Genomic DNA, 23,969 nt, shown 5'->3' on the forward strand with positions numbered 1-23,969 from the left:
ATAACACGTCGCAGACAGGGCCTTTCTTGTCTGTGACATCAGTCCACAACAGGGGATGTACAGCATTTTCCAACTGAGAGTGGCTCTAATAGCCGGATGTACTTGTCTTTAATTTGATGACGGAGGTGTGTACCTCTCCCTCTATTTAGCTCCACTACTCTCAACCCCTTAAGTCTCCAGAACTGTGAACAGCTTGGAAATGCTATCGCATAGCATATTGGAACCTATATCAACAAGTCGCTTTGAGTTATGGGTAGAAGGAAAGGTGGATTATTAGTGGTGTAGAACCTTTACTGTTTGCTTGCTTAGACTTGGACCAAACTCCTCTTAGCAATGGCTATATAACCACTGGGTATGAATGAGACCAAACATTCAAATAATTTAAAAATTCATTTATTATTTCAGGTTTTCTTGCCTTTGTTATACAAAGATGTTAAATAACTTAAATACATTCTTACCAGTCATTCGTGATCTGTTTATACCTACAAGCTATACACATGAGGTAGAGGACAATAATTTAGATTCCCATAAGACATGAATAAGTGAACATGGACAAAGCTTTGCTGGTATAGTATTATCACAAAGAGGAATACATGTTTGTTTTGTTTATTGGCAAGCACAGCACAAATCCTAATACAAATATACACAGTGAATGTGACCCTCTCATCAGAGTATACCAAAAGTTAAATGAGTTCACACCAATACCACTCTGCGTTTGGTCAGTATGTTTATCTGCACAGAAGGTTATGTTACGGGGTACAGACAGAACCCATACACCTCTCGCCAACCCCTCAAACAAACTGATCACGCTACAAATCGGAACACTAGAAAAAATACTTGCGCAGTACTGTGCGATGTCAATCACATAAAAGAACCCAGCTGATTATGATCTATTTAATTGCCTTTAGAATTGCCTTCAGATGTGTTGTGTATGTGTCGTATATAACAGTTGAAAAAGGGAAGAGAAGTGTTTAGTTACTAAATTTGCAAGGATTTGTTTTGTGCTTAGGAACTGCAAATGTTAGAGTTATCTATAGAAACGGACTTTATAGAATACACTGCCTCTTGAAGCCTCCACCCCAAAGAAGTAAAACACCGATACAAGCCTAAAGGAAAATAGAGTAAAAAATACAGGTATATAAAATCAGTTTTGACTTTACGTTATTTACATTAAACACATGCTCATAAAATATCTCAAAATAATTTATCTTTCTTTTGTTTTCACTTTTCCTACAAAATAGATTTGTATACATGATCCACTGACAACTACACAGTGCAGAGCTATGAGTTCAAAAATAGAATATGAAGGACTAAGACAATGACAAATTGAGAAACAACCGTTGCATCATGCCGTCCTTTGTCTTGAAAAAGAAAACGTGTGTACGTGTACAGTATAAAACATACAAAATACATGCAATGTGCATCCTGTATTCCTCTCGTCATGACTCTGTTGACCTTTTGTATACGTTCAATAAATTACCACTGTAGAGAACCAGTCTTGTGCAGAGGAGCGTGTGTAGAATACACTCACCAGAAGCTGTGGGAAGCAGGCATTTATGCTCAGGCTCTTAGCATAGCCATTATGGATTCCATGTAACGTGCAAAGTTCTATGTAGGTTTTGACCATTCTTTATTTGGCATGTTTGGAATTCAGCTCTAGAGGATGAACCGACCAACCTTCGCTAGGCTAGACTCCCTTCTCAAAGCATGCTGCTTTTCCTTGATCAGTCACGGTGGGTTGAATCATATATCAATCCTGTGAGTGTCACCGCTTCTAACATAGCATGCCAATGCCCTCGAAAATAGCTTGGACCACAGCTATTTACTAATGTTTTTCACTTACTGATGATCACGTGCAATCAAAAGTTTTCAGCAGCAATGTACTCCATATTCATGATTTAGCCGCAGCCTTATGCGTCAACTTAAATTTGACCACTTGCCTTTCCAGCATCAAACGTCTTGGTCCTAACCTCCTTATTGCTACCAACTTCCTCTTACTTGCCTGTGAGATTTTACCATGTGCCTCACTCTTGTCTCTATACCACAGGAGAATAAACCATTGTTATTTACAACAAGCAAAAGTAGAAAAAAAACATATGCACTGTTTATACTCATAAATACAGGATCTTTAAATACTTTAAAGGGAAATGATAAAGGACTTCTGAGGCTTCAGTGCGTGAACGGGGCTATCTTACAATGTTGGGTTCCTCACTCAGTAGTTCATTCTCACCCACCTAAAACAGGCAATGGTTGTATATCTAAAGGAAATCTAAAGACTTTGCATCTCATGAGTTGTTGTAGGTGTTTTAGAGGGTTTACTCTGCCTTTTCCACCAGTCATTTGAAGCATCAAGCATCCAATATTACATTTTAGACATGTACAACATAACAGTAACCTGCCTGAGAGAGAATTACTGTCAAAACAACACAAAAGGAGACCTTTGCAGTCGTACCTTTGCAGTCGTGGAGTTGTGGTAGCCATGCCCAAAACAATGGATAGACAATGCATAGGCATACAGCTAGAGCATACATTTGCTTTGTCGTCGCAAACACATTTTGTCACCTTATTATTGTGAGCTTCAGCAGGACTATATCTAAAATACCAAATTTGCTTGAGGGTGTAAATGTTTAAGCCATTTTTCCATTGTTCCATACTGTTCATTTTCAATCTCAACCGTTAATACTTTTCAATGAAATGGGGGGTGTAGAGAGAGGAAGGAAGGATATGAGAGAATAGGTATAGGGGTTACATCTCTTCTGTTCCCCACACTTTGCTGTTTTCTTTACAACTTTATAGTATTATTACTAGCAAGATTTGCTTTTCTTTTTTTAAATAGAGGGCTAAGTACCAAGAAGCTGTTATAGTCAGAGCCCTATTCATCTGATTGGAAGATGCATTCTCCACTGGTCAGTCTCCTGTTGTCACGGTGACAGCAGTAGACACTAAACTCAGAAAAGCAAGTCCATTCTCTCACTGAACTTTCATTACATACACTTTTTCTTTTTCTTTTTTTCTTCTTTTTACCATCAGTCCAAATAAGATATAGTGGTTTCAGTTATTCCCTGAACATTAGTTGAGTTCGCTCAAGGCCAAGAGTAGCCTAAAATTACTGGCAAAATGTATTCACCAACAATTTCACTCTAGTGTAAAAGAATCAAAGACAAATGAGCGTGTTTTCTCTCCTCGTGAAGGAGTAGTCCCAAAGGGTCCATAAATGATCCACAGAGTGAGACAAAGGACACGCACGTGCTGCTTTCCAAAGGGCCTTGTCAAAACAAAAAGCAGAAGAGAGCGAGAACACACAAACAACAACACATTTGTGTGGTTAGTGGTTTGTTGAAACATATTCAGATAAGTAGCAAGTGTATATAATATCATTATAATACAATTTAATTTATTTACATACATATGCATACACACAGTGGTGTGTGCGTGTAAATATGTGTGTGTAGAATACATCTTACACCCTGTCTTCTTAACAGTTTCTGAATATGGTTACCATGATTGCCATATGAGTTGTAACTTGACCCCCCTCTTCACCCTCACTCGCTAACACACACACACATTTCTACATTGGGCGAGGCCCAAAAGCCAGTCTTTTACCATTACGGTCATTCTATTGGATCCTCATTAACAGCATGCTAGACAGCGGCCAAGTGCTGCTTTTTCTCACTGACACATCTGACTGCATGTTGAATAGGTGAGGTAGCCTTTCTCCAAAGCTCCAACTCTGCAACAAGAAAACATGAGACCCATGTTGACCCTTTTGTCAGACAAGGCCAATCTCCTCCTGCAACCCCAACCACCATTGGCTGGGGCCACAGGGTATTAAAACAAAACCCATAGAACAGAACATCCCTCAAAGTGCTTATAAAGGTCCTCCATCTCCATCGTCTTGCTCTCTCCTCTGCCGCAGAACTCTCTCTCTCTCTCTTTCTGACAGCCACAAGGGGGGTGAGTGAGAGTCAAACCTCTGTCCTAGAACACCATTCACCCTCCCCTTCACCACCAACAACCACCCTCCACTTGCTGAGTCCGGTCAGAGGCAATGAGCGAGCAGGAAGCTAAGACTGGGCTAACCTTTACAGGTGTAGACCTCTTCTCTCTGTGTACACTGCTTGCATTCGACGTAGCAGCACCAGCGCACCTGACACTGGCATGGCCGGGTCACCACGCGGCTCTGGGTATTGTGACCCCTGCCYCAGCAGATGGCGTCGCAGTTCTTGTCCTTGTAGCACTTCCTGGCCGAGGTGCCCGGCGAGTACTTGCTGGGCCGGCAGAAGCTGGGCGAGTCCTCAATGTGGAGCAGGTCCATGGTGCGTGGGATCGGGTCATTGCTGGGTCCCGTTGGGGGCTGCTGCTGCTGGGGCCGGGCCTGGGAGATTTCCCCCTCCCCCGTGGCCTCGTTGGTGGAGCTGCCCACCTTCAGTGAGGTCTCGTAGCGCTGTTTCAGCTGCTTGCCGATCTCGTGGAAGGGCGAGAGCTGCCTCCAGCACGTCTGGACGGTGCAGGAGCCCGAGACGCCATGGCATTTGCAGGTGGTCTCCACCCCAGCTTTGATCACCTGGGGGTGGGAGAGGAGAGMAACATACAGTCAGCCGTCACAGGGCATCAAAGGGACGGCCTGAGACGACATAATCTTAACTTTGACCCATTTTGTACTTTGTATGGACAGCAAGGTTTCAAAGAAGAAGAAAATGACCTAGACTCCCCTGTAATTTCTGCAGCACAATGGGCCTATATAGTAAGTACTAATTTCATAAGAAATGTGTCCAATATGAAGCCTTTACTCACACAGAACATCAGTGTATTAAAATGTGATGAGAACAGAGGCCATGATTATCTTTTCTGTGTATACTCATACATACCACAGAGTTAGACGATCTAGAGCCTCTAATTATTGCTGATAAACTGTCATTAACATAATACAACATTTACATGACAACAATGTCACATTGTTGTCACTCCCCAACCAAAGACTCTTAATAAAAAAGGTGCTACACTATAAGCAATAGTTTCAAAGATAATGTTTGTGGGTGGGAAGGTGTCGATACGGACTGCTACGATAACATTCGGTAATAGAGTTTGATTAAAGTCATCATGGTTATTACTAATAGTAAGTGGAGGACACGCTGAGAGGCACTTTTTCTGAAGAAAAGATCCATTGAGTTCCTCGGCCATGGGAAAGGAGACAGAAGACTCAGACCCTGGCCCCTGTTCTTGGTTTGTTTTAAGGTATGTGGGAGTCAAAAACCCCCAAGGTCCATCTCTTTCACCAGGCCAACTTCATAACTCTACTGTTTCGATTTACGTCAACTATGTTGAGGCCTGAAGATTTCTCATAATACATATAACGGGATCTACCCACCAGATGACATGAAATGTGGACTCAGTTGAACTTGAGAGAACACCTCTAACCATTAATGTTCGACAAACTTTAACTTTTGGGGGTGTGAACGGGTGTGTTTAAGGCTCCTTGTTTGGTCAAATACAGCACAGCAGTGAATAGTACACGTTGCGACATTGCTTGAAATCTCTGTGGCTTGGAATGGTTAATTTGTGTACAGCTCAGTCAGCATCAGCCGACCACAACGTTCAAAAGTTATGTGTTAAAATCCATAACGTATATTCTCCAGAGGAGGCCTGGAGTGGACAGACAGTCTCTCTCCGGTTCTGTTCTCACACGCTGGGAAACAGATCGGGGAATAAGAAAGAAGTGCTGCATTATTCGCCACACTTGCAGTTTAGTTCAGGAAAATGTGAAATGTCAGCTTTAAATGTTCTAGGGATGCAGAGGCTGGCACATTCCAAGATTTGTGCTCCATATGGGACGTGGTACACCTCACTAAATCTGAAAATAAGAAAAAACCTGGACGAAAACAGTGTTGTAAATCTTTTATCACAAATAAAAGAACCTGAGAATGGATTTGGAGAGCCAAGCTGAAAAGGAAGAGCACACCACGGGTCTTCGGGGAGAGGTTTGTGTCTGCTAACATTTGGGGAAGTGTGCTTCTGCTATAATTTATATTCATACTAAAATTAAAATGGCTACAATAGGAGAAAATCTGAGTAAAGGTAGCGGCTGCCAGGACCTTGAGTTTGCTTTGGCTTGACATTTTAACACCATTCTCTGTTCTTTTTGATTTTACTATTAAAATCACGTCCAAGCCGGGYAAAAAAAAAAACTCGCTCCCTCACCTCAAACAATTGTCGAATCTCGCTAAGGCACAAACAAAGGCAATTAACTCTCTAATTTGAGAGGGAAAACCAAAGTTTGATTAACGTGTGGCCTCTGACTTTAAGCAGTCAATTTAAGTGATTTAGGCTGACCTTTTATCTCACCATTAAGTGGGATGCGTGAGGATCTATAGTATTTGTTTAATAACCACAGCATGTGGGTAAACGATTCTCTGTCGACCATGGGAATATAGCTGTAAAAACTCTTGTCATTGTTATTCCTCTCGTGGTCACATTAAATTCCTCTCTGGTCATTTTCACTGGTTCTGGTCATTTTGCTGTGTCTTTAGACTGAGGTAAATTTGGAGAACAATAATTTACCAACCCCACATTATATAGTTGTCTGTAGGAGATTCAGAAAATATTCACCCTGGAATAAACCCACAGATCTTAACCATCTCAAGAGAGGACAACATAGGCTCACATACTTAAAGTAGCTGTACAGGGAAAAGGTATAGCAAACTACACTGTCAGTCAATCAATCAATCAACCAGCCAACCCAAAAATATTCATAGGTTTTTGTACAGGAAAAGTTTAGGGCTATTAGCGGGATACACTAATTACTGTATCCCAAAATTAAACAAGATGAAATGTACCGCGTCATTCAACACGGCTCCACTCTACACTCACCTTCATGCCCACGTTAGTGTTGTGCATGTCCACGCGGGCACGCAGGTCCTTGTTGGAGCGTTTGCCAAGGAAGTCCTTGACAAACTTGTTGCTGTACTTGAGGTTGTCTCCACAGCCGCCCCACTGCCAGGCCTTGCGGTTCTCCAGGTCTGGGGCTTCATCGCAGGTGCAACGCTCCATCCTCCCGGCGCTGCATGCCTTGGCCATGGCGTGAGTCAGGCCTGCTGAGGAGACGGCATACAGGAAGGCTGTCTCCTTAAAACCTAGAGTGAGATGTGGAGCAAGAGGAAGGATATCAGCTACCAGCTTCCTAATGGACACTCAAAATGAGCAATTGAAAGTTGCCATTATTGGGAAAATAAACTTCAGCTTTCTAATGTACTATCTACTATGGTCTCTCTCTACTGTACTATCTACCATGGCCTCTCTCTACTGTACTATCTAGTATGGCCTCWCTACTGTACTATCTACCATGGCCTCTCTCTACTGTACTATCTAGTATGGCCTCTCTCTACTGTACTATCTAGTATGGCCTCTCTCTACTGTACTATCTACCATGGCCTCTCTCTACTGTACTATCTACTATGGCCTCTCTCTACTGTACTATCTACTATGGCCTCTCTCTACTGTACTATCTAGTATGGCCTCTCTCTACTGTACTATCTACTATGGCCTCTCTCTACTGTACTATCTACTATAGCCTCTCTACTGTACTATCTACTATGGTCTCTCTCTACTGTACTATCTACTATGGCCTCTCTCTACTGTACTATCCTACTACGGTCCTCTCTCTACTGTACTATCTACTATGCCTCTCTACTGGTACTATCTACTATGGCTCGTTCTACTGGTAACTATCTACTACGGGTCTCTCTCTACTGTCTATTACTATGGCCTTCTCTCTACTGTACTATCTACTATGGTCTCTCTCTACTGTACTATCTACTATGGCTCTCTCTGTACTATCTACTAAGCCTCTCTCATCGTACTATCTACTATAAGCCTCTCTACTGTACTCTCTACTATGGTCTCTCTCTACTGTAATATCTACTATGGTCTCTCTCTACTGTACTATCTACCTACGGCCTCTCTCTATGTACTACTCTACTATGGTCTCTCTCTACTGTACTATCTACTATGGCCTCTCTCTACTGTACTATCTTCTATAGCCTCTCTAATGTACTATCTACAATGGTCCCTCTCTACTGTCCTATCTACTATGGTCTCTCTCTACTGTACTATCTACTATGGCCTCTCTCTAACTGTACTATCTACTATAGCCTCTCTAATGTACTATCTACAATGTCCTCTCTCACTGTACTATCTACTATAGCCTCTCTAATGTACTATCTACTATGGTCTCTCTACTGTACTATCTACTATGGCTCTCTCTACTGTACTATCTCACTATAGCTCTCTCACTGTTACTATCTACTATGGTCTCTCTTCTACTGTACTATCTACTATTGGCTCTCTCTACTGTAACTATCTACTATAGCCTCTCTCTAATGTACTATCTACAATGGTCCATCTCTACTGTACTATCTACTATGGTCTCTCTCTACTGTACTATCTACTATGGAATTACAAAAATGTATCTCCACCTCCACCCATGAACGTCAGAAACCAGTTATCTGTAAATTGAAAAGATATTACATTTATACTTCTATATGAAGTTCTTTCCCCACCTCTTTTCAAAAGGTTGGCTCTGTAGCGCCCCTCTAAGGTGCAGTTCCACCTCTCAAAGCGGAACTGGTACTGGCACTCCAGGGCGCTCATGCTGATTGCCTCCATGAGGGTCTCGGCCACGCCCGGGTCTCGTCGACACATCCGCCGCTGCTTCTTCTCCAGTTTGAGCCGGTCACACAGCTTGTAGTGGGCCCTTCCCACGTTCTCCTCAGGTTGAGAGCTCAGCGGTAGAATGGACAGGGGTTCATTACCTGTCAATCTGGGGAGAGAAATAGATACCCCTTAGATACTGTCAGATGCTGCTGCTGTACCCAAAGGTCTACCTACGGTTTTACCTAAGGCTTATTACAGGCATTACCTGTCAATCTGGAGTTGAGAGAGGGAGATGTTGTACTGTAACACACTGTTTGGAGGGTTCGGAAAATGAAAAATAATTTATGGGAACACTCAGTCAGTACAGTGGACTGAGAATATGAGGAAATGGTATGTCCCAAACATAGAACGCTGACCTTTATGGTCTAAGTCAGAGCTGGTTAATGTTCGAGGGAATTTGGCTGCAATTGTTTGAAGGTTGCAATCGACTTAATGGTTAATGTGCAGGGGAATGCAACGCTTTCTAGAGATTGAGATCAACATTCACCATATGTGAGGTGAGTCTGGGCCTCCCGAGTGGCGCAACGGTCTAAGGTACTGCATTGCAGTGGTTGAGGCATCACTACAGACCCGGGTTCGGTCCCAGGCTGTGTCACAGACAGCCGTGACCGGGAGACCCATGAGGCGGCGCACAATTGGCCCAGCGTTGTTCGTGTTAGGGGAGGGTTTGGCCGGACGGGATTTTCCTCCTATTGTGCTCTAGCGACTCCTTGTGGTGGGGTGAGTGCCTGCAAGCTGACCTCAGTCACCAGCTGGATGGACACATTGGTGTGGCTGGCTTCTGGGTTAAGCGAGCAGTACGGATTGGCTGGGTTTGTTTTGTAGGACGTGTGGCTCTCAACCTTTGCCTCTCCCGAGTCCGTAGGTGAGTTGCAGCGATGGGACAAGACAAACTACCAATTGAGGAGAAAAAGGGGTAAAATAAAAAAATATATTTAAAAAATAAAAGGATAGGTGTGGCTGTGTATATAGCACATTCTCAGAAGGTGAAGAGCGTTCTGTGCTGATTTGTCTCTTTTAGGGTAGCTACCAATAAGGTTGCTCGTCATAGCATCGCTGGCTAGACAGCTAGCTAAATTGACACAGGTTGGTTTAAGGACATTAAGGGTGCGTTTGTAAATTCACTCAAGGGTGTCAGAGTGAGCTCAGAGTGCGCTCTTGGTGTTCGTAAATTCAGAGTGTTGTCAGATTGTCCGTTAGTAAATTTAGCGTGTTTCGCTCTCAGAGTTTTCAGAGTGCACACTGGACGCTCTGGSGGAGTACGGTTGATTCGAACGTTCTGACCTCAAAACGGAAGTCAAGCACCCAAGCTAACTGGCTAAAGTTGGCTAGCCTCCTAGCTAATTCCAGACACAAATGAGAACACCTCACTCTGAACATTTTACTTGCCATACAGAGCTGGTTAGAGTGTTAGTGACTGTAACTGTGTATTTTAATTACGTTTTTTTTTGCCAGTATAGAGCGTTCAGATGATATGACAGATTTAAAACAATGGTCCCACACATTCAATTTGTCCGTCACATCACAGGCATGCTAAACAGTAGCCAAACCAACAGATACGTTGCTTAATATTTATATCATATCCCGGGGAATACTGACCGTCARTCACGGAGACCAGCGGTGTATAGATGTAAACATGATCACACAGCAGGCTTTACACTCATTATAGAATCCCCATACAAACTCCCAGTATTCAGGACCCTAAAGCTGCAATTCATTTGAAATATAATGAGTATAAGCTTAGTTTCTAAACACAGTATAGGAGGAGAACATGTGGTAGAGTTGCACTCCTTTCGTCAGTTTATTTAAAGGAAGTGTATATAAAACACACAAGCTAGCACCGGGTCTGCCACATAGCTGGCAAAACCCTCCCTGACCAACTAGTGTTCTGAGGTTGCGATGGATGGGGAAAGCAGAAGCATTACTTTCACAAAAACACGCAGGGGACATGACTGTCAGCCTGTGACCATTTTGGTCACACCATCTGACAGAATTGGCAGGGTAGTTGCTCATTATGTGCAATTTCAGGGCCTCTTTTTACACTGTTAAAGTAAAAGAGAAGAATACATGGATTTACAGAAGAACTCACAAACACATTCCTGCAACGGGCCCGGGCACATAACGCCATTACTGAAAGAGTTTGATGCCTTTTAAGTGTCAACATTTCCCTGCTAATATTGACACCTGCTAACAATCTGAGGTTGTCCTGACAACAACCGTAAACAAGGGATAAACATATTAGATGTACTCTGGAGGTGACAATGGGAGGTTGTTTCTTCTTCTCTCCTCTATATAACTGAACTGCTCTGCTCAGTGCCACACGGTGACCTGTCTCTGGCCTCTGCCATCAAAATGTTGACATTTATGTTGTTGAGCTTAAGTGAACATTCCTTCTATCAATCTTGATAAAACAGCAGAAGTTTACTTTATCTAATTGCTTTAGCATGTTATCAGGAGAGCTGAGGAGGAGAGGATCCTAGTTTAATTGTCATGTCTAAGTGAATCCTGCTGTGTCTCATTCACAAAACAATGCTCTGATTATGCCATGTTCAATGAGAGGCCCATGCAGACGTCACCAGTCACATGGCCAGAACAGGAAGTGATAGCTAGTCTAATAAGTAACTATGAACCGAACAGTAACTTTTCAGTGAGGAAGGATTCAGGCCTGGTCTGCAAGAGTAGGACACAAGCTAATGAGAGAGAGAGTGAAAAAGACAACAGCCAGCCAGTCAGACACTATTAGCATTTAGCTAGCGTGTTACTGCTGCCAATGAACCAGAAACCTATTCAATTCCATTTCCAGCCCATGAGTCATTTGGGTACAACTATTAACCAAATCACAGCCATAGAGCTTCCTTCCAGATGTCCCAGGCATAGACTGTGTTGCAGTGAATGTGAACGCTGATTGATTCACTGTCTGTACCTCAAGAGAGTTACTGTGTACTTCTCCCGTCTGTGTACTTCTCTAGTCAATGGTGCTACACGTTCACTTATGACCTAATTTGTCTTCTGTCACCATTCAGAGCCAAACGGCCTCACTGAAGAGGTCACAGAGGTCAGGTTACAGAGAGAGAGAAATCTTTCAGAACTGATAATAACTGATTGTGAAGTGTTTCCCCTGATCCCAGATGGCAGCGTACCTTCAGGGAGATATTGTGTTGGAAATAAACAGTTCTTTTCACACATTGTATCGCCGGAAATGACTGGTAAGGCATTCCAGATTATAGATTGTCTTCGGTGAAGGGAAACGTTTCTGGGGAATAGGTAATATGGTAAAGGTAAATATGTTTTTGGGTACGGGATGTCGTCTTCAGCGAGGGAAGATCAATGTGTAACATTACAGGTCTCCCAGAGTGAAGAGGCTAGTCAAATGGCTCGTCTCTCTTTTTTGCCTTTCCTAACTTGTCTGACCACTATAGATTTTTTTAATGGAAACCTGGCAAGCTGTGCCTTGACAGAAATGGTTCTCCTGGCTGGCTTTGGGGAGGAAAAGAGCTAAAATACATTGTAGGGTACTCTGGTCTGACTGTGCCACATTTTGCACTGTATGTATAGAGACACTCCGTACATACAAATGCTATATTTATCCATCTTAATTGTTATTCATTTTGATACTATGTGTTTCCACTATGTATACAACACCGTGAGGAGAAAAAGAAGGAACTCAAGAGCAAATTGTACCAGTTGACGAACTGTTATAATCGTGATTGACGAACTGTTGTAATCGTGATTGACAACATTTCCACAACATTTCTGCTGTGGGCTGAGGCTCAATATTTGATTGATTGCAACACCATTTAGAGTACCTGGCTAATTAATTTCGACATGTCATCAGGAGAGCCAAGATAATGTAAACTCCAGGCGTGATCAACTCAAGTCCTATGATTGATGCCTGAAATGCAATAATATACAAACTTAACTGAATGTAGATATCGCTGGAGAAATTAAATCCGCAACGTTACCCAGGAGATGCAAAGTGGAACAGATTATTTGTGAAGCTTGGCAGCCACAGTAAATTAAGCATATCTTTTTTTGTATGATTTAAAATTCCTAGAGATTTTTCAGTTGTATGAATCATGCTTCTGAAGAATGTAAGAGCAATAGAAACAGCAACCGGGTGCTGATAGATATAGTCTATGTGTTGTATAGTACGCAACAATTCAATTATGTTAGGTACAATTGTTGCTAATGGCATAACTCTAGAATGTGTACTACCTGTTGCACTAAATATACATAGGTGTGCCATTATTATCAATAACAACAGTGGTGAAACTCCACGGACAAAAAGGTTGTCTTAATTTTCCAAATCCTATCACCATGACGTGTTACATTCCTCAACCACTACTGTCACCATCACAGTCTCCTTTGTGTTACCTCTCCATAGATCACAGATGGCTGCCTGCCTGCCTGGCCCTCCAAAACAAGAGTCAAATAAAATGCAATTTCTCAAAAGTGTTCTTTGTGCTGTGACGTCTGTCTGAGACAAAAAGATACTCTGAAGCTGGAGGGAGGCCAGAGACAACATGAATCCCTTGGACTACTACTCTGCCTGCCTAGCTGTTACTGACTTCCACACAAAGGCATATTTTTTGCCAGTTACCAAGAAGGCTGGGGGGCAAAGTGTGGATAGGAGGAGAKATTTCAGAGAATGGAGAAACACTTCTTCAGGTCTCGGGAGAAGAAGCTACTGTGGCTCCATTCTTGTGCATGTTTCCGCTCTGTGGCAGACCAGTGTATAGTCAAATGATATCACAGATGTGCTTTAATTTCAGTTTCCCCGTCTTCTAAAGGATTTCTTATATCTAGCTGAGGGGAGGCTGTATTTGAAAGGTTTTACTTTTTGGGCTTTTAAAACACTGATGGAAATGATTATTTTACTTCCTAAAGCAATCATAAATATGCATAATGGTAGTTATAGTGCTTTGATTAATTGTGCTACTGCATATTTCCTAACAAGCACATTTGACGAAGTGTAAGACGAAGAAGGAGAACACAAAACCATACAGGTAAACTAGCTAGCTGGTACTGGGTCCCTAAAGATCACTTTACCGTCATAACGTGACCCAAAAGAAACCCAACGTCAATGCTGAGCAGAACCCAGTGTCACACACTCAATAGAACCACTGCTGGCTTCTGCAGAGCAAACCAATCTAATTAAACTCACTTAGAGCAAAGGATGGAATCAAAAGGAGAGTACGGTGCACATCTTTGGTCAAAAATAATTAATTTTAAATCCATTTTGGACACAGGACCTCATAGCTTCTGATTAGGAATAATGGAAAGCCTATCCACAATGCCTTAATCTCTATGGTACTGAAACATGTGCAAACTACATGCTGTGTGTACAGTACATGTTGACAGTGTAGGGCATATGAACTAAAGGGAGTATAGGTTGCAGTGTACGGAGCTACTGCTAGGTCTAGGTCTTACACATTAGAATGTAAGAGCATGTAGACCTTTGTTTTTCTATCATGAAGCGTTTTAGGAGGCTGTTTTTGTTTGAGGTGTTGGCACAGCAACACACATGGAACATAACACCAACAGAGACATAATAAAGTTCACTATTATCCTACGTGAGGTAGGATTCTTACTGCTGTTTGCTCAGCTTTGCTTTTTAAACTCACTCACTCACACACTCACACACTCACACACAGACATCATCGACCGAGACTTCAAACGAGAATAATCTCACTTATTGCCTTGCCTTTTCCTTCCCTGCATGCACCTTTCACTGGGTAAACGAACGGTGAAGTTTGTTTAGGCATTTCTCTCCACCTGTCAACACTTCCCATTGCCCGGGTCATTTACTTTATAGAAATGTTTCAATGCACAGAATGGCAGAGTGAAAACGACTCAAATCATCAAATCAAATAAACGTTTATTGGTCGGATACACAGATTTGCAGACGTTATCGCAGGTGCAGCGGAATGCTCCAGCAGTTTCGTAATAATATCTAGCAATACAAAACAATACGTACATAATCAAGAAATTAAGAAATATCAGAACGAGCAATGTCTGAGTCAGGAATATAAATACACATACACTATATACAAAAGTATGTGTACACACATTCAAATTCGTGGATTTGGCTATTTCAACCACACCTGTTGCTGACAGGTGTTTCAATCAAGCACACAGCCATGCAATCTCCATAGGAAAACAGTGGCATGTAGAATGGCCTTACTAAAGAGCTCAGTGACTTTCAACTGCCCTCGTCATTAGAATTCCACCTTTCTAATTTCTGCCCTGCTAGAGCTGCCCTGGTCAGCTGTAAGTGCTGTTATTGTGAAGTGGAAACTTCTAGGAGCAACAACAGCTCAGGCGCAAAGTGGTAGACCACGCAAGCTCACAGAACGGGACCGCAGAGTGCTGAAAAATCGGCTGTCGTTGGTTGCAACACTGTCTCCCGAGTTCCAAACTACCTCTGGAAGCAACGTCAGCATAAGAACTGTTCGTCGGGGCCAAGAAACATGAGCAATGGACATTAGACCGATGGAAATCTGTCCATTGGTCTGATGAGACCAAATTTTAGATTTTTGGTTCCAACTGCCGTGTCTTTGTGAGACGCCGAGTAGGTGAACAGATGATCTCTGTATGTGTAGGGGGTGCTTTGCTGGTGACACTGTCAGTAATTTATATTGAATTCAAGGCACACTTAAACAGCATGGCTACCACAGCATTCTGCAGTGATACGCCATCCCATCTGGTTTGCGCTTAGTGGGAATATCATTTGTTTTTCAACAGGATAATGACCCAAATACACCTCCAGGCTGTGTAAGGGCTATTTTTTCCAAGAAGGAGAGTGATGGAGTGCTGCATCAGATGACCTGGCCTCTACAATCACCCAACCTCAACCCAATTGAGATGGTTTGGGAMGAGTTGGACCGCAGAGTGAAGGAAAAGCAGCCAACAAGTGCTCAGCATATGTGGGAACTCCTTCAATACTCATGGAAAAGCATTCCAGGTGAAGCCGGCTGAGAGAATGCCAAGAGTGTGCAAAGCATTTTGTTGACGTTGAGGGTGAGGTTATTTTCCTGGCACCACTCAGCCAGGGCTCTCACCTCCTCCCTGTAGGCTGTCTCATCATTGTTGGTAATCAGGCCTACCACTGTTGTGTCACTTAGAGATGAGCTTGGGGGGCACTATGGTGTTGCAGGCTGAGCTGTAGTCGATGAATCYCATTCTTACATAGGTATTTCTCTTGTTCAGGTGGGATAGGGCAGTGTTCAGTGCAATGGTGATTGCGCTGTCCGTGGTTCTGTTGGGGCGGTATGCAAATTGTAGTGGGTCTAGATTTTCGGGTAAGGTGGAAGTTATATGTTCTTTAACTAGCTTCTCAAAGCACTTCATGATGACAGACGTGAGAACTACAGGGTGATAGTCATTTAGTTCAGTGACTGTCGCTATATTGGGGTACAAGAACAATGGTGGGCATCTTGAAGCAAGTGGTGACAACAGACTGGGATATGGAGAGACGTATTATGTCCGTAAACACTCCAGCCATCTGGTCTGCACATGCTCTGAAGACGCGTCTTGGGATGCCGTCTGTGCCGGCAGCCTTGCGAGGGTTAACATGCTTATATGACTCACGTCGGCCACAGAAAAATAGCGCACACAGTTCACGTGAGTGGAGGGGGCCCACGTCAGAGGCTCGATGTAGTTTTCCTTGAAGGTGTTTAGTTTATCCGGGAGCGAGGCGTCGGTGTCGGCGACGTGGCTGGCTTTCCCTTTATAATCAGTGATTGTCTGGAGTCACTGCCACATACTGTACGTCTCGTGTTTGAGCCTTTGAATTGCGACTTCACTTTGTCCCTGTACTGTTGTTTTGCCTCTTTGATTGCCGTACGGAGGTCATAGCTGGTCTGTTTGTACTTGTCCATGTTCCCAGTCACCTTGCCATGGTTAAATTCGGTGGTTGGCGCTTTCAGTTTGGCGCGAATGATGCCGTCTATCCACGGTTTTTGTTTTGGATAAGTTCTAATCGTCACCATGGGAACAACATCCTCTATGCTCTTCCTGAAGAACCCAGTCAGCAAGTCAGTGTATACGCTGATACTATTCTCAGAGGTGACCTGGAACATGTCAGATCAACGTTGAACAGTCATTACCACGGGTGCTTACTGTTTAAGTTTCTGCCTATAGGTGGGGAGGAGCCGAATGGAGTCGTGATCTGATTTGCTGAAGGGAGGGCCTTGTACCTGTCCCGGAAGGGTGAGTAGCAATGATCAAGAGTTTGTTATGTTCGGGTAACACAGGAGATGTGTTGATCGAATTTCGGTAACGTTTCCTCCTATTTCCTTTATTAAAGTCCCCAGCTACAATAAATGCAGCCTCAGGATATGCTGTTACCAGTTTGCACATAGTCCATTGTAGTTCCTTGAGAGCCATCGCAGTGTCGGCTGGACTTGAGTTCCTGTATGTTACCACAATCACACCATGAGTTGTTAATCATGAGGAAAAAAAACTCTGCCTTTCTTTTTCCTGGAGAGTTCTTTCTTTTGCGCAATGGACGGAGAACCCCACAGCTAAATGGATGGGGAGAGAGACATTATTCCGTAAAACACAGTATGTTACAGTTCCTGATGTCTCTCTGGAAGGAGATCCTCACCCTGAGCTCGCATACTTTAATGTCCAGGGACTGAACGCTAGCAACTAATACACTCGGAAGCGTTATTCTCCCAGGCATCTGCGTTTTTGTGCAGCCCCCAGGATGAATGGAGCTGCCTCAAGTTAAAAAAATGGTCCAGGTCAGGTAAGTCGAATTTCTGGTGAGTGACCGCTAAACTAATGTCAAAAAGTAATTTTGGGATGTAAGTAATAATACAAAAAATTATGTAATAAATAACACACCAACAAAAAAATACTTGGAGCTAGAAACAGGGCGACCGTGTCTGTCGATGACATCTTATTGACTCATTACGCAGGGTGTGTTTGTGTGTGTGTGTGTGTGTGTGTGTGTGTGTGTGTGTATTTGTGTGTGTGTAGCCACACAGCCCTGGGTCCCTGGTGGAAATAATGTATTCAAACTAAACGTTGCCGTCATCACCGTTCTGTGTTCGTGTCAGAGCTCCTACCATGACCGTGACCTGCACTGCTGCTGCACTGGTTTATATTATGGCTGTTAATGTCGCTCTTCATCTGGGGGTTATTAAGGGGTTTTGAAAGTTTATTATGGGTTACATGTGAAGGGGTAGTATAAGAACATTCAATCACATTTACATTACATTTACATTTAAGTCATTTAGCTGACGCTCTTATCCAGAGCGACTTACAAATTGGAAAGTTCATACATATTCATCCTGGTCCCCCCGTGGGGAATGAACCCACAACCCTGGCGTTGCAAGCGCCATGCTCTACCAACTGAGCCACACGGGACCGTGGTCACATCACATATTAGCAGCTTGGTAATCCTTGATATCACATCATCTTTGGCCTAATATAATTGCTCATCTTAATGACTATGTAATCACTAGAGATGTCAACATTAATGTGTTAACGCACTACATGTTTATTGCCGTTTATTATGTTGACGCCATTAATCGCGTTTCCATTTCTTCACTGCATGGAAACGTTTAAGCACAGAACACAACAAGGAACACAGCTACAATCAATGCTAGTCCTTTTCTATCGCTGAAGACCGTGTGCCTCTAGCTACAATCAGTTTTGCCCAATATTACCGGAGCTTTTGTTTTATTCTCAGACGCAGATTCTTGCGTATGTTCCTAGCTGCTTTAAATTACTCGCGGGGATGCTATTCTTTGGTTTAATAACAAACAACATTGTTTAGCTAGTCATGTTACCTACTTAGCCAGCTAGCTAGCAACCTGATAACTTGACCACTAACCAGGGCTAGGCTATGCACACATTTGGATGGCACAGGAGGAATTCAAAWGGAATAGGCTACTCAAAGAGATGCCTCATAGAGTGGAGTGTGTATGTATGTGTGTGCAGCAGGAAGTGAGTGAGAGAGAGAGAGGGTGTGGGAGGGATGTAGGGTGTTGTAGGCATATGTGTGTAAAGTTATCTGAACAGTAAAGATGGTTACAGTGTTTTCATAACATTGTTGGATTTAAATGCACTTTGTATCCATAGAGCCAGTTCTTTTTCCTATAGTCACACTCATTTAGAATACCTACCTTAACAGTACTTAAAACTGTGTGTGTGTGTGTGTGTGTGTGTGTGTGTGTGTGTGTGTGTGTGTGTGTGTGTGTGTGTGTGTGTGTGTGTGTGTGTGTGTGTGTGTGTGTGTGTGTGTGTGTGAGAGAGCGTGTTAAACTTCAAGGACATTGATAATAGGGAGTAGGTCTACTTAAACATTGGGAGCATTAATAGCTTTACGTTACAGTGACTTTTGTGTCGTTTATGGTGAAAACGCTATTAAAACCTTCTAATATAGATCATTTTGTGTTTCCGCCCCACACAATCAAAGTATGCCTGTAACTCAGTGCACTGCTTCTTAAATGGACAAATCTTTCTTTAGAGACAAATTTTTGCAAATTCTAAAATTGCGATTAGCTACAGAAAAGCATGCGATTAATCGGAAATATGCAAACACATGTAGAGATTTTGGCACGTCAGTCACACTTCACAACAACTGTATGTAAAAAGGGCCGCTCAGTGCAAATTCTGCAGTCACATAAAAAAACACATGCTGTGACAGGGAGAGCTGCAGTGCAACACACTGATCGCTCTGTAACAAATGCGCTCTTTCTGTTGTGAACTACATGATGACTGATGAACGTAAGACGACAACAATGCCTATTGCTATTTAGATCTCCACAGATTGTTCAGTAACAGTGTCAGGCTGTGTTGGATTTGATTGGCATACAATGACGCTGAGAGACAACAAATGATAACTGACCCCCCCTACTCCAATCAGAGCAGTGTTTTTTTAGACTGCACACCATTGGTTGTTTTGAGAGTTCCAGTAGAGATTCGGGACAAGGCATTGCATACTACACTTTAGTATCATTGTCTCCATTGCCAATGCATGGTTATTCTGGTTGCACTGGTTGGTCAGCAACATTGGTTGAAGGTTTTGTAACAAAGCTGACATGTCAGACAATACAATAAACACATTCCTACATGTACGTGTGTTGGAGTTCGTATAGTGAGGAGCAGAATAGCACAAATGAACTGGGGCATATACTGTACGTTAAAGGTTAAAGGTCTTTAGTACTTCAACTCTCCACTGATTTTCATKGTTTTTGTCAGGTTCACTACGGCTTCTATATATCAAACATGGGCTACTGAAGGTTTGACAAATGTGCATCTAGTGTGTACCCTTTCACCATCTCCACCCCGCTTGACCAACAGGTTCTGTGTAGGTACATGTGACTGCGTGTCTGCGTTTGTTTGTGTGTGCATGTGGGCGTCACACGCGTGTGTGCAGCATTTGTACGTTTGTCTGTATTTTGTGTGTCTGTGTGGGCGTGGGTGTATGTGCTGCTACCTAAAGTCAAGATTCAACCTTGGCTGAACCCACCCAATCAGCAAAATCAAGGGAAAACAATCTCAATCGTTATCCCGATTTTCATACGTCATACCGTTTCTGTACCATACCGGGGTATACGCTATTACAGAATGTGCACACAAGGGGTGTTATTTCCAAAAATATATATACAGTACCAGTCAAAAGTTTGGACACACCTACTCATTCAAGGGTTTTTCTTTATTTGTATGTTTTTCTACATTGTAGAATAATAGTGAAGACATCAAAACTATGAAATAACACATATTGAATCATGTAGTAACCAAAAAAAGTGTTAAACAAATCAAAATATATTTTACATTCTTCGAAGTAGACAACCTTTGCCTTGAACACTCTTGGAAATTTAATTTTTTCACCTTTATATGAACGAGGCAAGTCAGTTAAGAACAAATTCTTATTTTCAATGACAGCCTGGGAACAGTGGGTTAACTGCCTTGTTCAGGGGCAGAACGACAGATTATCACCTTGTCAGCTCGGGGATTTGATCTTACAACCTTTCGGTTACTAGTCCAACACTCTAAACACTAGGCTACCTGCTGCCCCAATCTCTCAATTGTTTTTTGGGGGGGAAGGGAACAATAATTTAGGCAACAGGGATCTTGATCCAGGAGGGAATTAAATATTTCTGCTGTAACCAAGAAGGTTGATCTTGACATCTAGCCACTTAGTTAGCAAGTTAGCAAACCAAATGCAGAGATAGAGCCTTGAGCTGGATTTAATTTATTTGACATATCTTTGATTTCTTATAGTTATACGTAACTTATAGCTAGCTATAAGCAGTGGCGTAGCACGCACTCCCGTCGGTATTTCAAAATACCCCGGTAAACGGTATAAACGGTATACCGTCCAAGCTTGCTGGTGTCTCTAAGGTCAACTCTCTCCCTCCTCTCTCCCTCCCTGTCTCCCTTTCCTTCCCTACTCCCCTAGCTCCCCCTCCTTTCTCTCTTTCCCTCTGCCTCCCTCTCTGCTCTCCCATCTCCATCCCCTATCCCTCCCTCCCCCCTCACAAGGCTGCCTCCCCCTCCTCTCCCCTTCCTCCTCCCTTCCTACCCCCACAGGCCAATTTACTCTAAACAAATGCCAATCATTCCCTCCAGCTGTTGGCTTAAAACAAAGTTTGCTCCCAGACAAAGCGAACCACCCAGCTGTCTTACTAAAGGTAACCCAAAACAATGGCAGCCAGCCAGACAGACGTGTGAAAAGTGTGCAAGGCTAGCAGACACAACCATTGCCCGTATTTAAGCACTCCCCTGTCCATATAATCTTATTCAATATGATCAAAAAGGCCAAACTGATCCTATATCAGCACTCCTGTAAGACTGTTTGTAAATACAAACCCTTGGTTAGTTTACCTTTCTCCCCTGACTGTTAGGGACAAACCACCATGCTCACCTCAGAAACGTGTAAATGTTGTCAAACCCTATGGTGGTAGCCAGGCTATTGTAAAGATGTAAGGGGGAGTTTTGAAAAGAAAATCCGGGCTGGGTGTGACCTTGCCCTGATCCATGTGTGTGCCTGTTTCTTCCTTCCCTTCCTCCCTCCAACCCTCCTACCATTCCCCTGCTTAGTTTTCCCTTCCCTCCTCCACAGTATGCTCTAGCTAAATGCTCCCTGCAGGAAAAGAAGTGTCCTCCTCCCCTCAGAAAGAAGGTTTTGGATTCACTTCAGACCACCCTGCCCAAAGCCCTCGTCCCATCTGGTGTCTCACAGGCCCTGCCAGAGGTAGTAGGAACGTCAGTGTGGTATACTCCCTCTGGCCCAGCCTGAAACCAAGGCTGCTGCCTAGGCTATGTACTACTACTGACTGAACTAAAGCTTGAGTAATAGGGAGAAAAACCTACGTTTTGACTGGGGCATCCAGGTCATTGAAAATGTTTAGGTCCACATTTGATCTGTACTGGTGGAGCTTAACAACACGTGGTTCATTACGACTTGACGAACTCTACCAATGAACATTGCTTTGTACTTGCTGTCATCATACTTTGCATCATTATGTCCAAGTTGAGTCACAGTTCTGACATGTCCCATATAGGAAAGTGACTAGAGGGTCAGAGATGACATCATGCTTGGTCACGTCCTTTATGGGTCAGCTGTTGAAGATTCCGCCCTCACCCCCTCTACGACAAAGTGAACAAGATTGTGTAGTGTTAACAGACTATGCATCATATCTTCCTCATTCGGGAAGGTGCATTACTCAAACGATAATGACTTACTGAAATGTGAAGTTATATTGGTCTGTTTTGGCACAGAGAGGATCTGTCATGTGTCCTGTAAGTGTACAGTATCAATCTCAGGCTATAACCATATCACTCAATCCTCTCTCAACCAATGGCTAATCTTAGCTTTACCTTCTCAATAACCAAATTGCATGTGAAATGGAAACCGTGTCACTAAGGTTGGCGAAAGAAGGTTGCATATCTCCATTCTCAACAGGGCGCAGCACTGCACAGGCCTTCCCGTCCCTCTATACAGATGTAGGATCTGTATAGAGCACTCTTTTTGATTTGATTTTACAATTTGATTTTTTTATTTTTTTATTTCACCTTTATTTAATCAGGTAGGCCAGTTGAGAACAAGTTTTCATTTACAACTGTGACCTGGCCAAGATAAAGCAAAGCAGTGCGACAAAAACAACAACACAGAGTTACACAMAAACAAACGTATAGTCAATAACACAATAGAAAAGAAAAATAGAAAAATCTATGTACAGTGTGTGCAAATGTAGAAGAGTAGGGAGGTAGGCAATAAATAGGCCATAGAGGCTAAATAATTACAATTTAGCATTAATACTGGAGTGATAGATGTGCAGATGATGATGTGCAAGTAGAGATACTGGGGTGAAAAAGAGCAAGAGGGTAAGTAATAATATGGGGATGAGGTAGTTGGGTGTGCTATTTACAGATTGGTTGTGTACAGGTACAGTGATCGGTAAGCTGCTCTGACAGCTGATGATTAGTTAGAGAGGGAGATATAAGACTCCAGCTTCAGAGATTTTTGCAATTTGTTTCAGTCATTGACAGCAGAGAACTGGAAGGAAAGGCGGCCAAAGAAAGTGTTGGCTTTGGGGATGACCAGTGCAATATACCTGCTGGAMCTCGTGCTACGGGTGGGTGTTGCTATGGTGACCAGTGAACTGAGATAAGGCGGGGCTTTACCTAGCAGAGACTTGTAGATGATCTGGAGCCAGTGGGTTTAGCGACAGATATGTAGTGAGGGCCAGCCAACGAGAGCATACATGTCGCAGTGGTGGGTAGTATATGGGGCTTTTGTGACAAAATGGATGGCACTGTGATAGACTACATCCAGTTCGCTAAGTAGAGTGTTGGGGGCTATTTTGTAAATGACATCGCCAAAGTCAAGGATCGGTAGGATAGTCAGGTTTATGAGGATATGTTTGGCAGCATGAGTGAAGGAGACTTTGTTGCAAAATAGGAAGCCGATTCTAGATTTAATTTTGGATTGGAGATGCTTAATGTGAGTCTGGAAGGAGAGTTTACAGTCTAACCAGACACCTAGGTATTTGTAGTTGTAGACATCATTGATATATACAGAGAAAAGAGTCGGCCCGAGAATTGAACCCTGTGGCACCTCCATAGAGACTGCCAGAGGTCCGGACAACAGGCCCTCTGATTTTACACACTGAACTCTATCTGAGAAGTAGTTGGTGAACCAGGCGAGGCAGTCATTTGAGAAGCCAAGGCTATTGATCACTCTTTTGTTGCTGAGAATTATTCTGCACAGCAGCAAATGCAAACTTGTAATGTATTCA

At 43.0% G+C, this 23,969-nt stretch overlaps 1 protein-coding gene across 1 annotated transcript in view; it reads right to left on the minus strand.

Annotated features, from left to right (window-relative positions):
• Positions 1–377: 377 nt before the first annotated feature.
• Positions 378–23,969, minus strand: part of LOC111979466 (protein Wnt-9a) — a 31,920-nt gene continuing 8,328 nt past the window's right edge. The window contains exons 2-4 of the mRNA XM_024010032.1: positions 8,556–8,815; positions 6,868–7,130; positions 378–4,564 (exon numbers count right to left, since the gene is read on the minus strand). Coding sequence (XP_023865800.1) covers positions 4,076–4,564; positions 6,868–7,130; positions 8,556–8,815 — 1,012 coding nt within the window. The 3' untranslated portion in view covers positions 378–4,075. The remainder of the gene's footprint in view (positions 4,565–6,867; positions 7,131–8,555; positions 8,816–23,969) is intronic.

This window comes from Salvelinus sp. IW2-2015, linkage group LG19 (genome assembly GCF_002910315.2).
Source record: "Salvelinus sp. IW2-2015 linkage group LG19, ASM291031v2, whole genome shotgun sequence".
Lineage (NCBI taxonomy): Eukaryota > Metazoa > Chordata > Actinopteri > Salmoniformes > Salmonidae > Salvelinus > Salvelinus sp. IW2-2015.